The sequence below is a fragment of the Ascidiella aspersa genome, chromosome 6 (assembly GCF_963924565.1).
Source record: "Ascidiella aspersa chromosome 6, kaAscAspe10.2, whole genome shotgun sequence".
NCBI classification, from domain to species: Eukaryota; Metazoa; Chordata; class Ascidiacea; order Phlebobranchia; family Ascidiidae; genus Ascidiella; species Ascidiella aspersa.
This window is the reverse complement of record NC_139452.1, coordinates 8,339,782-8,353,769: the sequence shown is the minus strand read 5'-3', so window position 1 is coordinate 8,353,769 and position 13,988 is coordinate 8,339,782. Positions and strand designations below refer to the sequence as shown.

General features: G+C 37.0%; 1 protein-coding gene across 1 annotated transcript; it reads right to left on the bottom strand.

Annotated features, from left to right (window-relative positions):
• Window positions 1–2,925: 2,925 nt before the first annotated feature.
• Window positions 2,926–13,724, bottom strand: LOC146139497 (methyltransferase-like protein 27). Its single transcript, XM_083392253.1, has 5 exons — window positions 13,631–13,724; window positions 11,134–11,295; window positions 7,209–7,323; window positions 6,220–6,340; window positions 2,926–3,904 (listed from the first exon to the last, which is right to left on the bottom strand). The coding sequence occupies exons 1-5, from the start codon at window positions 13,719–13,721 to the stop codon at window positions 3,677–3,679; spliced, it is 717 nt and encodes a 238-aa protein (XP_083248379.1). The 5' UTR covers window positions 13,722–13,724; the 3' UTR covers window positions 2,926–3,676.
• Window positions 13,725–13,988: the final 264 nt, after the last annotated feature.

Sequence of the window (13,988 nt, the reverse complement as noted above, 5' to 3'; positions counted from 1 at the left end):
AAAAGCGAACAAAATGTGTGAATTCCGGTTTGCGTTTCCTATAATATAACATAAACTGTTTTTATACTGGCAAAAACATAGCATGATATTACGAGTTACCTAATCTAGGATCGAGTTTGCATGCCTTGTAATAAGAAAAAAGTATTTTTTTTAATCTAAAATTCTGCGGCAAATTTAAGATTTATTCGAGGAACATTGGTGGCCGTGGCACAAAATTTTAAAAGTTTGCGGTCACATTCATCCTTTAACTATGCTATCTCGAAACTGACATTGGCCGCTCAATACGGCCCAACCAAACCAAGCAATAACAAATATTAAAGTTGCTCAGATTTCTGCATTAGGTCAGTTTATGGTTTACCTTAGGCCTTAGGGCAGCGCTTCTCAACCGGTGCGCCGCAGCACACTGGTGCGCCATGAAAGGTTGCCAAGTGCGCCGCGAGCAAAAGGAAACATATTGTGATATTTTACTTTCATTTTAGACTTAGCTCATTGATTCCACAGAACTTAAGTAGAAAACACAATAAGACCTTCAAAGCAACAGCATCTAAATCAGATAATCTATAATAGGTCTACCATAGTATTAAGACCACCGACATAATAACGCCAACTTCGTAGTAATAACCACGACAGAATAAAATCTAAAATAGTCTACATAAGATCCTAAACAAGTCGAAATTAGTCCAAAATTAATCGGAAAAAGACTTAAATGGACAACATTAAGTCCTAGAATGTAGGGAAAGGGTATGGGATGATTGGGGGACACCTGTCTGGCATTGGCCGTTTGCTGTTGACATTTGGCGGCCGCTGTTTTGGCCCTAGATTCTTTGCCCCTGTTTGGGTTTAGGGGCGGATAGTTTGTGGTGTTAGCAATTGGGTTAGGGTTGAAAATATTATAGGAGTTGGTGATAGTTCTAGGTGAGGCTTGGGTTAGATAAGAGGTTCTATAGGCATTATTTTAGCAATTTAGGTCTGATTTCGATTTCGTCATTATTACGACTATTATGTAGTCCTATTTTCTCCCTTTTTCTAACTGTCTTTTATTCCAAAGTTGCTGTTGTTCTTATTTTGGTTTCAAGGCTATAGTAGAGTCCTTTTAAAGATATGCAACTATATAAAACCTATATAACAAAACATGGCAAGCAATTTTAAAGAAATACCGGTAGGCTACGCCTCAAAAATTTCGCGCTCGCTTCGCTCGCTAGGTGCGCCACCAAGTAAAAAAGGTTACCAAACACTGCCTTAGGGTGTACGCGACTGTAAACGTTGTACATTTTTGAAAAACCGACAAAGCACAATCGACTGTTTCGGGGCGATTTGAAAACAAAATGTTAGAAATTTTAATCTAAAAAAAAGTTAACTTTGCATTACAATAAGTATGAAACACTTAAAAAAATGTGACTGACGGAGGTTAAAAGATTGTTTTTGGTATTTTAACCCTCGTACTGTCCACATGTAAAATGTCAAACACTGTAGCATGGGAATGGCCTGTAATACATTTTATTTTACTATTTAGCGTTAAAACGTACTTAAAACGTATCTAAAACATTTATTTTACTATATAACGTTAAAACGTATTGTAGAATACACTACAAACCCCAACGCCTCCAATACACCTTTGGGTTTTGGCCTGCCTCGGCGTGCCTGGACTTGCCTTAGCAGGCTTAGAACAGTGGTTGGGCGTTTGTGATCTTTTGTGATCAAATGTGCCTGGTCAAGTGTGCGTTCTGTGATTGTGGTTTAAAGGAACGTACTGACCACATAGTCCCACAGTGCCCCATATAACGGCCAACAATTGCGACAAACGGTCATACTCAGATCGAATACTCAGATCGTCCATACGAAAGAAGAAGCTATCTTAACACAATGGAGGACTTCTGTTTGTCGATCCCATATACTTCAAGTAGAAGAATCCGAGTGAAATTCATGATTATACTTTTGTTAAGAGGAAATGATACAACATTTTCTGTTATAATTTTCAGACAGTGTCTTTGGAAAAGTTGTGCTTAATAGAATATTGCTTATTTTAACGATTGGTCAGGAAAATTAGATTAGTAGCCCCCATCTCGTAAATCGCAAAATCATCAACCAGTTTTTCAGTTAGGCTACTTAACTACAAATTTGTAATTTTGAAGTAACACCAAGCAAAAAAATGGCGCCAAGCGTAACATGTTAAACAACATGAAATATTACCACGGAAAAAATCTGATAATAACTTATTATGTTACGTCTTGGTTCAAAAAAAAAACTGTTTGCTTGCGGGTTAACGATACCGTATAGGACTTTGCATCCGTGATATGCATGTGTATAAAAGCTGTAAGCGATAGGAAATGAGTGTATATTTCATAAAACCTGTCGCTGAATCGGGACTGACACAATATTACTGCGAAATTGATGTACACGCTTAAAAAGGTTGGCTTGTCGTTGTATTAAGGGATATTTGCTGTACAACTTGTTTTAATTGCCAATGCTAAGCTCAAAATGAGGTGTGAATCTAATTCCAAAACAATTTCAAGATGACAACATAGACATTTTATTACAAACCGTGATACGCATTATTGGAACTTTCGTGCCAAAACAAAAATGCAAACGCTCGATACAAATTGGACATATTAAAGTTACGCTGCAAATGTTGAATACATTTACTAGGTTTATAAAGCTTTTTCATAAAAATATGCCTAATTTTCAAGCGCACTCAAATTGAGCGGTATTTGTCGAACGCGGACAAGAACGGCAAGAACCACTAGGATCAATAGGTAAGATCGCTTGAATCAGTCGCAGAGATTGGGAGAGATCGGTCCTGCTCATATAAATTTGTTCGATCCCAGCAATCCGAATGCTTCTTGCCATTCTTGTGACCAATGCGATAATACACATTAATATGGGGAACACACAATAAGACCCACAAGGAATTGGGTCAGGGTTAAAATTATTAGGGAAGTTGGTGATTTACTTAAGGGTGAGGATTGGGGTCAGGTAGAAAGTTGCATATATAGGCTTGGATATGAACATATTGGCCTATTACGATGGATTTAGGACTTATTCCGATTTAGACGTTGTGACGATATTAGGTTTTAGTCCTGTTTATTTTTTTAATCCGATGTTTTCCAATGTCGGCTTTATGGTTGGGGTCCTTTATACGTACCCAACGCTTTGCCTTTGAAGTTTAAATAAACAAACAGCTGTTTAACAGCAATTAGGCTAACCGACATGTCATCTGATTATATGTCAATGCAGTGGGTTGTGTGTTACTTGCACTTGTAAAACTGCAGACTTTAAAACTTCCGTTTATAATATCCTAGACTAATCCACAGGATTGTCTTATAAAAATGATATCGGACTAATTGCCAGCATTCCGAAAAGTATCTAAAATTGGAAAAGTTATATGCTTTCAAAAATAAATGATTTATGAGGTGTGTCTACTGAGCAAGTCTTGTTAAAATATTTTCTCATTTTCTCAAATACGAATTTTGATGTGCAATTTCAAGGATAATATACCCTTATTTAATAGGTGAAATGTAAAATGTTATTTCTAGGTAAAAAATAAAGCTGATGGCCTTTCGGTTTCACCAGAGTTCACGATCAAAGCGACGCGAAAATATTTTGATTTAAGTTACAATGACAACTAGAATAAGAAATAAAAATGAATGATTGGGTATCCCGTCTGAGGTAAAGATCTTTATAATTTACGGCAAAAGACGAGGAAGCCAATCAAGCGTTCAGTCTCGGTTTCACTAGTTTCCCAAGTATACTGGTCGAAAACCTCCTTCGATACTTCTCCGATCGTACCGTTGCATGTGAGTCGACCAAACGCCTCGAACAACATGTCGTTGTAAGACGTCATTACTTCGCTGATTCGTGTGGTCAGGACCAAACATCCCCCGGGCCTAAGAGTCCGGATAACTTCCTGAAAAACGTTGCGGTGAAAATATGAGCCAACACAAGTCGCGCACATTTTAATTTTGATTTGATTTGGCATTTCTACCTTGACTTGATGAGGCACGGTTATGCGAAAGCTTGTCAAGGTGTCAATACTACTTGTGTTTATATAGTGCCACCCGACAGTACATTCAAGGGCGGAAAAGTCCCGGCATAAATAAATTTAAAATATTCGCTGAAAAATCGCAAAAGATAATAAAATGTGACATTAATAACACTTGACCCACTTGAACCCAAACGCCAACCTAAAGTCTAACCCAAACAATGTGCATTAATTTAATAAACACTGGGGAAAAAGTACAAATCTCGTGGGCATAAGATAATTTCTCGTCCGTGGTATATAGGATTGTTACGTCACACATTGATGTATTACGGCCTAAAGCATTTATGTAATCAACGCACAATATTTGAGTTAGGGTGGTGGTAAGCGTTTGGGTTCGGGTTCGGGTGGGTCAAGTACTATTAAACTAAATCTTCTTATGCAAATTTGTTAAGTCAAAATAGTGAATTGTCCAATGCCTTAAACTTGAAGTCTAAAAGTCAGACTTTTTGATCCTTTGGATGCGCTAATTGTCGTAGACCTTTTTGTTTAGAACTGGACTAATTTCTCAGGTGCCACCTGATTACCTTATTTAAACTATGAGAGTTCTCTCAGGACCTTGTAAACGTGTCACGATCAAGCAATGCAAAAATTGTTTTGAAAGAAAATTCTGCTTGCTAAGGTTGGATTAGTCAGCCCTAAGAACTAAAGTAAACCTAGCTTGCCAACTGAATGGTTGGGCCCGTTTTGGAAACACAGGGTGCTAACAATGGTTAGATTGGCAAACCAAATGTTTAGTAATTTACAAGGACCATATTGTTAGGTCCGACAGATTGCAATTTCGTTTAGAGCAGCCTTTCTTAACCTGGGGTAAATTTACCCCTGGGGGTAAATTTCATCGTTTTAGGGGGTAAATTAGCTATCAATCAAAATATCCACATCAGCTGACAGGACAGCAAATTGTGCCAGCTGTAGGTATTGGTAGCCTACTTTCCTAGAACTGCTCATTCAAAGCTTGTCTGGTAGTCTATTGATTTTTATCGTCTTGTTTCAGTAACGTTATGCTTCGCTAATGGATTGGATAATGTTTTTAGTTTATTTGCAATATCCTTATCTAGTTTCATTTGCTGTTTAAATTTATCATCTTCTTCAGCAGTCACGGCATAGATTTAGGTAACGTGTTTCCGAGCAGACAGTGTGAAATAAGTTTAATTTTGTGCAGTTTAGGCCCAGAAAGTTTGGCGATAGCGGGTTTTAAGTGCTTTATTAATTAGTAGACTAGCGATAACTATAAGCTTTAAAACACCTTTTAAAATTGCTAGTTATGTATGTGATGGCCTACTTTTGGTCACTGGGTACGGCTTAACTGACTTGGTTTATTGTTGATCTTTTAGCCAAGTGATTAAGGCGTTTCAGTGGTAAAAATAACTCATTAACTGATATATATTCGTTAAAGGTAACCAAAAAGTTAACCTCAAAAATGCCCAAGAAGAGAAAGCACTACAAAAAAGCCCAAGAAGAGAAAGTACCACAAAAATTATTTGAATTTTGGATTCACATATCTTATTGAGAATGGTCTTAAGCATCCAGTGTGTTTTGTGCATGGAAACATTTTCAAACTGCACCATAAAACCTGCTCCTTTAAAACAACTTCATAACAAATGCTCATCCAAATATGATGAGCAAAAACTCTTTTGAGTCAAAATTTTCCCGTCTGAAAAGAAAAAAATAAGACCAAACTGGAATCACAACAACAACTCAGTGCCAAAAAGTAAGGACAGCCGTCGCATTGATCATATAGTCCATTTTAAGTACTTTTTATTTTAACTACGTAAATGCGAAAAAATTTCGCTTTGCGCCAACACTTTTCTGTCTCCTTAAATGTAATTAAACACGTTTTTTGTTGCAAAAACGATCCGAGGTCCGACTGATTCACAGTCGTTTTAACATTTAAATAACCCAATTATTAGTTAACATTTAGTGCGGCCCGCAGAAACCTTTTTGAGATTGGTTTTGGCCCGCGACTAGACAAAGTTTGCCGACCCCTGGATTATACCTCATGTACGTAATTTGTACTTTCATTTTTTAATAGATGAGCACTATTTTATATATGGGGGTAAATTTGATTTTCATCTTTGTTAAAAAGGTAAATCATACAAAAAAGGTTAAGAACCCCTGGTTTAGAGGCACTTCAAAAAAATAATCTTGTAAATAGAAACAAAAATAAAGAAAGGGCTTCTTACTTTTAGGCAATCTGGTTGTATTGCCTCTGGGCCAAACGAACCAGCAACCACAATAAGGTTAAAACTTGAGTCTTCAAAGGGAAGAGGATTGCTGGCCGTCAAGCAATGCTCATGATAAGACCTGGAACAAGTTTATTTAAAAGGCATTTAAAAGTAGTCCTTATATATACAATCACAGTCTATAATAATATTTACTTTTGTATGTACGAGACATCTCCTACAGACATAAAATTGAATTACGATTTTTGCTTCTTTTTACAATAAAAGCGATTTTGCCAATTTTTTTATTTTTTAACTATAAATTTGTTATCTGGCTATTTTACGGAGAGTGATGATGCATGTTGTTACCAAAACTTATACTTCTGTTCAAAATTATTTATAAATATTTCAGTCTAAATACTTAAAGATAGTTTATTAGTTCGGCTTTACGTTATAAGCCAGTGATTCTTAACCCATGGGTCGCGACCCTAAACTGGTTTACCGTTTGATATGGTTGGGTCGCCTACTGAAGTAGCTTTATGTGGTTAGACCAGGGGTTCTTAAACTGGGGTCCATGGACCCCTTGGGGGTCCGTGAACTAGTTTTAGGGGGTCCATGAAAACCAAATTAAAATATTACTGTATATTTAGGAAGTAATAAATTTATCAAAGAAAACGTTTAGTTAAAAATGAAACGGCTTTGCACTGAATGCATTAAGACCCAATCTCACTTTCACATTTTTGGAGCGAAATCAGCAGATTTCTAAATTTGTATTGTGGCGTAAATTTATGACGTCAGTCTTGATTTTTTTGCCTACCGTGGTCCATGCGAGGCAAAAAAAATTTAGGGGTCCGCGGTAAAAAAGTTTAAGAACCCCTGGGTTAGACGTATTGAGATTAGTTCTCGGCACGATTTTTAAAACAAAAAGTGCTGCAGGTCAACAACCGTTACGCGAGTACTGTATATACGCATTTGTCGAAGGAAGGTGTAAGTAAAAAGCACAGTTTTACGTGTAAAGATTATCTAGCCTCTTCGACTTCTCGAGCATCTTCTGTGCGTAATCGAGGGCTGTAAATTCTCCTTCGAATCCTTGCTCGCGTAAAGCCAAGCCAGCCAAGCCGGTACCTGTTAGAAAAAGGCATGAGGACCATTTAGCTTTGGCATTTATATCAAGCTTCTCTACTCATTTGTGTATTGTGTACCTAAAAGGCGTTACAAATAAATGCAGTTAACTCAGCGGTTCCTAAACTGGGGTCCGTACAGCAGTTTCAGAGGGTCCGCAAGGAGAATTAGTCTTTTAAGGTTTTAAACATTAGCCTATGTTTTAAACATTATCTGTCATCTTTCTTGTCTTTGGTTATGCTTTATTATTGGATCATAGCGTGTTTTATGATGTCTATTGTGACCATAAAGCATCTATTATGCTGTACTACCTGCTATCAGCGAATCGTTCGCATTAGTTAGAACAGGGTGGTCCAAACCCAGTTGCAATTTCATCCAAATTGATCTGGTTAATTAAACCTTTTTGCGCGAAATGATAACGTCTTTGTAATTTAGCGATTGGGGAGTATGCAACATCTCTTTTACGCGAACATTCTACGCCTAGAAAATGCAGTCTTCTAATTAAAATGTTTGTCAAATACGCAAATTTTTCGCGCTTCGCGCACATCACTTTTCACAGTCTCATAACATTCGATTTTATTTGCGCACAAGTTCAACGACAGAAGCAAGTTTCTGGAGCGCATCTGTCTTTCGATATTACTTTGTGACGTTATCTTTAAATATTTCATGCCTCGACCAAACGAAAAACGTTGATCCGCTCCTGGTACGCATTTAGCCTACTTTATGTGGCCCGCAAAGAATATGCATGAAATATTGTGGCCCGCGATGCAGTCAACCGTGGACCACCCTGAGTAAAGAAAGAATCGTGACTGCACTAGTGTATTACAAGAAATATGGGTCAACTGATCCTTGAAATTTTATAGGGCCGCGAAATATCAAAATAATTGCAACGGGTCCGCCAGGCAAAATTTTTAGAAAAGTTTGAGAACCGCTGAGTTAACCAGTGATGGAAATTCAGCCGGTTCGCGCACCGGTTCTATAGAACAGTCTCACGAAATGTTATGTGATCAGCGAACCGATTAGCATTACTGGGTACTGTAAATGGATTTTTTCATCTCATTCCATACATTGATTTTTAGATCCAAGTATAGCTCACGTGTTTTTGTTTTTTTTCAAAATGTGCAATGGTCAATGACTCAAGGTCGCACGCAACAGTCATACATACGGTGAATTTTTATAATTGTAGTAATTTTCCTTTTGTAATTGTTGTCTGAAAATGTAATTGTTGCGTCATAAGTACAAATCATCAGACGACTGCTGCTTTTAAGTGTGACTGTTAGCAATGATGGATTCAGCCGGTTCGCAATTGGCAACATTTGCTGGAACCTGATGAGATTGCATCCCCGCCACTATACTTTAATTATTTCCTGAAAGATATGACTTTTGTAACAAAACCCGCTGAAATATATGACTTTTGCGATAGAACCGACTGACAAAAAATTGGAATCCCACCACTGAATTAACCAGTTCTAAGCGACTGATTTGCCAACGACCGACACCACCTTCTATGCTCTTTCCCCTCGTCAAAACATTGTGTATAACTCTCCAATATGCAGCGGCCACCCACCGAATACGAACTTGTATCACCGTCAGTTACATGACTCATGATACATGAACGTATTGAAACATCGTGATTAGGATGTTGTCAATTTATCCACGAATTCAACTAGTGTTGAGCGCTCGATTTCCCAACGACCTACCGTTTTCGACTGCGACAAAGTTTAAACGCAACGCGATATTGACTGCTCTACTGGTCTCGCAGGATAAATGTGCAGTGTGCACTCTTAGTACATTTTAGAATATTAATGGTAGCCGATACTGGGTGAATCTAATTTGCTAAAGGGCTGGCTTACCATCCCAAATATGATTCCGACCTTAAATGACAAATTTATCATAAAATTATGTTAACAACTGAAGATAGCTAAACCTCTTAACTTTAAAGCAAATTATAAACTGTGGCACACTTTTGACGTTCCTATATATGTGATTTTGTTCTTTTGCGATACTGAAATTTATATTCTTCATTTGTCACCATACAAGGCGGATGTGATTGCCGCTGCTCAGTATGTGTGCTTATCATGTTCGACGAGTTGAAATTAAGTAACCTAAGCAAGATCCCTTCATCAAATTTGTACCCAACGCAATCGTAGTTTGATGTAATACATAACGGTATTAAAAAATATAAACAAATTATCAATTTTAGTTAGTAAAGACTGTGCAAAAGAACCAACAAAACGTGACTTGTAAAATCCCATGTAATAAATGGACAGACGTTTGACCTTTAACGCGTTGTCCAAACCGGGTAAGCCGCCTCGAGCTGTCAAGATATAGGCACGTTTTTTGCCATCGGATATTTTGATTTTGTAAATGATTCGTTGATTAAATAAAGTTGGGCTGACGTGGAAAAGCAACTTCTGTAGATAAAGCTCTTGTCAACATAGAGAAATTACCAAATCAAACTTGTAAACCTTTTATACCACTCTGATCTTGTACAAGACAAGCTCACAGTGTTAATCATGGATCAATAGCAAAAAATAAAACGTCTAATTTGTAGAAGACAATGTTTTTTCGTAAATGGGCAAATCATGTAAGTCAGAACACAAACAACTATATAATTAACCCCGGAATAAAATCCGACACAAAATCAGGAAAGAAAAAAGTCCAGACTCAACGTAACCACCCTATAATGGGCTAAATGCCTTAACTTGGACTAAATGTTTCGTTCAGCAATTTTGATAAAAGTTACCTACAAATTTCAAACAAAACTACTATAAAGCACATCTTGCAAATATGTAATGTTCGAACTTTGAGTAAAGTATTTTGATCGGCGTAAAGAACAAAATGTATTCTATAGTCGAAAAGAACTTGCATTTCCTGTTTTTAATTAATCAGTTAGAAACATTGCTTTGAACACATACGGATTTTTGGCACTGATGAATTTTCCCTGGACAAAAACGTATTCTAGTTTATTGCACAAAATCGTCGTCTAAAAATTTCGGAATGGAAACACACAGTAAGACCTTTACAAAGTTACAATACCTAAAGAAGAAAAATCTCTAATACCGTAGTATTACAACCACGACATAATAAAGCCAAATGCACATTAATACCAACGAGAAATAGGTTCTGAATCGTTTGAATAAGTCATAAACTCCCTTGAATGTGTCCTATATTTATCCGAATAAGGCCTAAAAGACAAAATAATGCCTTCAAATGTAGGGAGAGGTTATGGGACGATCGGGGCCGTCGGTTTGACTTTGGCTATATTGGTGTCGACGTTTGAACGCCTTAGTTTGAATGACGCCGTTAGGGCGCCGCTATTTTGGCACTGGTTATAGTTCGGCTCACTGGTGGGTGGGTGGAGTTAGAAAATGGATTTACGTTAAAACTATTTTGGAAGTTAGTGATGTACTTAAGTGTGAGGTTAAGGGTTAGGTAAAATGTTGTATGTATAGGCCTAATTCTGGCCATTTATGTCGTTTTTAGACGGATTTAGGACTTATTCCGATTTATACGTTATTAAGACTATTGGGTATTAGTTCTATTTTTGTCTTTTTCCGAACTGTGTTTTATTAGGACTCTGATGTTATTCCTATTTTGATCTTTAGGCGGGGAGTCCCTCGAAAATACATAACAAAGTGGAAGTGCTGTGTCAGCGAAACCAAAGTTAAGTTTGTAGCGATCGTGTTTCTCGATATCACACTAAGTACATTTTGCTTCGCTACATTACGTCAAGCCGTTAAGTTGGCAAGATATTTCAAGAATACGAGCTCGATTCTCGATGGACATTTTTGAAAAAAAACTGTATGTTACCTGAGCCGACGTCTAGAACCTTCCAATTGGCCTTTTCATCTTTCGTGGTAAGCTTGGCCGCCTGCTCGGCTATGGCCCCTGGTGCCATGTACCTGAGCTTGCGCATGTCGTCATCGTACCCGTCCGTCCATTTGTCGTAAAAGCGCTGCAGCTCCTGCGATTCTTAATGCAAATACCAGTATTGTAATCACTCAAACCAATAACGTAACTTAAATGCACCTAAGACCGAACGTAACCCTAATGGGTCTATAATGGCTTAACTTCGACTAAGTGTTTCGTCCAACAATTTTTGATAGAAGTTACCCCCAAATTTGCGCTTAAAACAGTTTGCTCCTCGATATATACATAATTTTTTGTCATTAATAATTACGTGGCCCAGGATCGAACTAGTTTTACAATTTTATTATTCTTGTTTTTATTTTCATGCAATTGACTTGACTTGTTCTAGGACTAGACCGCCTATTTTTTGCGAATGACTGACATGCTTTTAATTTTTTTGTATAACGTTTTGGTTACAGCACTGGCTGTAACTGCGATGTCAATATTAGTGAGACATGTATGAGTTAAAAACATCTAAACTAAACAATTGAGGTTGCATGAGCATTTCCCACGCCTACTTGGAACTAAAACGATGCAAGCTTTGACAATATTAAATGCAATTATCTTACCACGTTTTGTATTTGAACATTGTTACACTCTTTCAAACCTTGAAGCAAGGGTCTTAAACTCAAATTGCTCTGAGGGCCAAATGAGGACGTGTAAAATGCCCAGGCCGCAATTCACAATAAAATGTCAACCAACAAGAACACAATAAAAGATAAACACAAGTAGGCTGATGATTTAGGACAGTTTTTGTTTGTTCTGGCTATAACTGTCAGCGTCTTTCATGGACAAGGACCTCGATACTGTGTTTCAACTTGTCAGCGGAAACAAATTTTAGAGTTGCTTGCAGATGTGGATTGCTTAATATTGGCAAATAAACTTCTTTGTTTGCAAAATGCTGGTTTTAGTTGTTTTTGTCTCTTACTTTGCCCTTGTAAGCATCATATTTATCGCGGTGCATTGTTTCGAAGTTCCGACGCATGTCATACTCCTCCCAGTATCTTTTAATGGCAAATAAGGCAATCTCTAGTATCTTGACCGCGGTGACAAAATTAACTCCTCCCACTTAACTTTCTTTTTGTCTGTGATTTTACTCATTTTCGAAGCAGAAGACAACGTTAATTTTGCTTTTTAAACTATAGAAATTAATTTAGTAGTATAGGCCTACACCTCGACAATCAATTTGAACATCATGACCAATTTTGTTAACACCTGACAGGCGCAATATCCAACGTTATTGTGACAACTTTACAGAAGAGAATAGGCAATGTGACGTGGTAGCAGAGATCTTTCACCGCATAAATGGTAACGCTTATCTGATATTCATCTTTGTTAAAAGGGCAAAACATACGAAAAAGGTTAAGATCCCCTGCCATAGACCGACAATTTGGGCAATGTTTCTGGCATTTTGTCACTCTTAACCGCCATCACTTCTAAGTAAATATAGCCCATTTCCATTAAAAAATTCGTCGGCTATATGTTGACAAAACATTAAAGAAAAACGGGCTTAGTGGAACTGTATTATATTATGACTTCCCAGGGACAAAACGATTACTCATACTGGTAAAACAGGAACCCAATTAGACATCATCTATAGCTTTTTTATTAAATGCAGCACATTTACGTGATGATTGACAAATGCCTTCCTGTATCAGTATAATAAAATAGTTGCTGGCAAATTTTCGCTTGAAGTCTGAATGACATACTGCAATGCAAATTTGTCTGATTAGTAATCCATTTCTCGATTGGTCAATTATTTTGTAAATGATCAGATGTTTGTTGAAGTGGAATATAATTTACAATGCGTTACTCTGGTTACACCGGGTGTAAAATGAAGTGAACATGTAAACGTAAAATACATCACTGTTTTAAGGATTTGTTCTCAACTCAAGTTTTTTGACTCATTTGAAAAATAAATATTCAAATAAGAAAACAGAGAGGATTTGGGAAAGAGTGGCAAATTTGAGTGGAATTTAAAAATAACCACTTTGAACAACCTCAGTACAAATCCCTAATGTCAACATGCGGTAAAATATTGGGAAGCTGCGTTAACAACGTGAAAGAAAATTAAAAACACTATTAGCCAACTGGTTTAGCCGTTAAACCCTCTTTAGTGAAGAAATGATAACATTTTTAAAACTGCAGTATAAACTAGTTTTATGACGAACATATGAGTTCGACAATTTTTTTTTCATTTATACTGTTTAACTAACATTGCAGTTCAAATTTTCAGTTTAAATCCCTAATTGGACGCATCCTAAGAATATTTTAAGGTATCTTTCGACTTGACCGAAAGCATATTTTGTTTTCAAACAAGTCCGTCCAATAACTAGTCACGTCAGTCTTACCCAGACACTATTAGCACCATTTGTGCCAAGTGGTAATTAAAACTTACTGGTGTAATCGCCATCAGGGTACTTCATTTCCAAATTGACGTAAGCCTCCTTGATATCTTCTTTCATTGGGAACTTCCATTGCTTTTCCATAGCCATTGCAATAAGGTGTCACGCGCGACAAAATAATGGGATTTATAAGTTCTTACAAAAGAGGAATAAGGGTCAAATAGAAACTATGCCTACAACTAGCCAAAAAGGCATGATTATATGCTTACATCGTTTTGCTCAAAAAAGGTACTATAATGCTCAAACGCATATTTTTTTACGCATATATTTTTGCTTAAAACACAAAAGTAAGTGAATTTAAGTTTTTCCGATAATAATACCGCCTGTAGCAAACCTTCACTGTAAATAACA

What these genes read in the sequence shown, in the direction of transcription:
- LOC146139497 (XM_083392253.1), bottom strand. Translation starts at nt 13,721, where the DNA reads ATGGAAAAGCAATGGAAGTTCCCAATGAAAGAAGATATCAAGGAGGCT. An exon ending in GGTTCTAGACGTCGGCTCAG is followed by an intron (nt 7,324 to 11,133) that starts GTAACATACAGT and finishes TTTTTCTAACAG; the next exon opens with GTACCGGCTTGGCTGGCTTG. An exon ending in TACAACCAGATTGCCTAAAA is followed by an intron (nt 3,905 to 6,219) that starts GTAAGAAGCCCT and finishes AACGTTTTTCAG; the next exon opens with GAAGTTATCCGGACTCTTAG.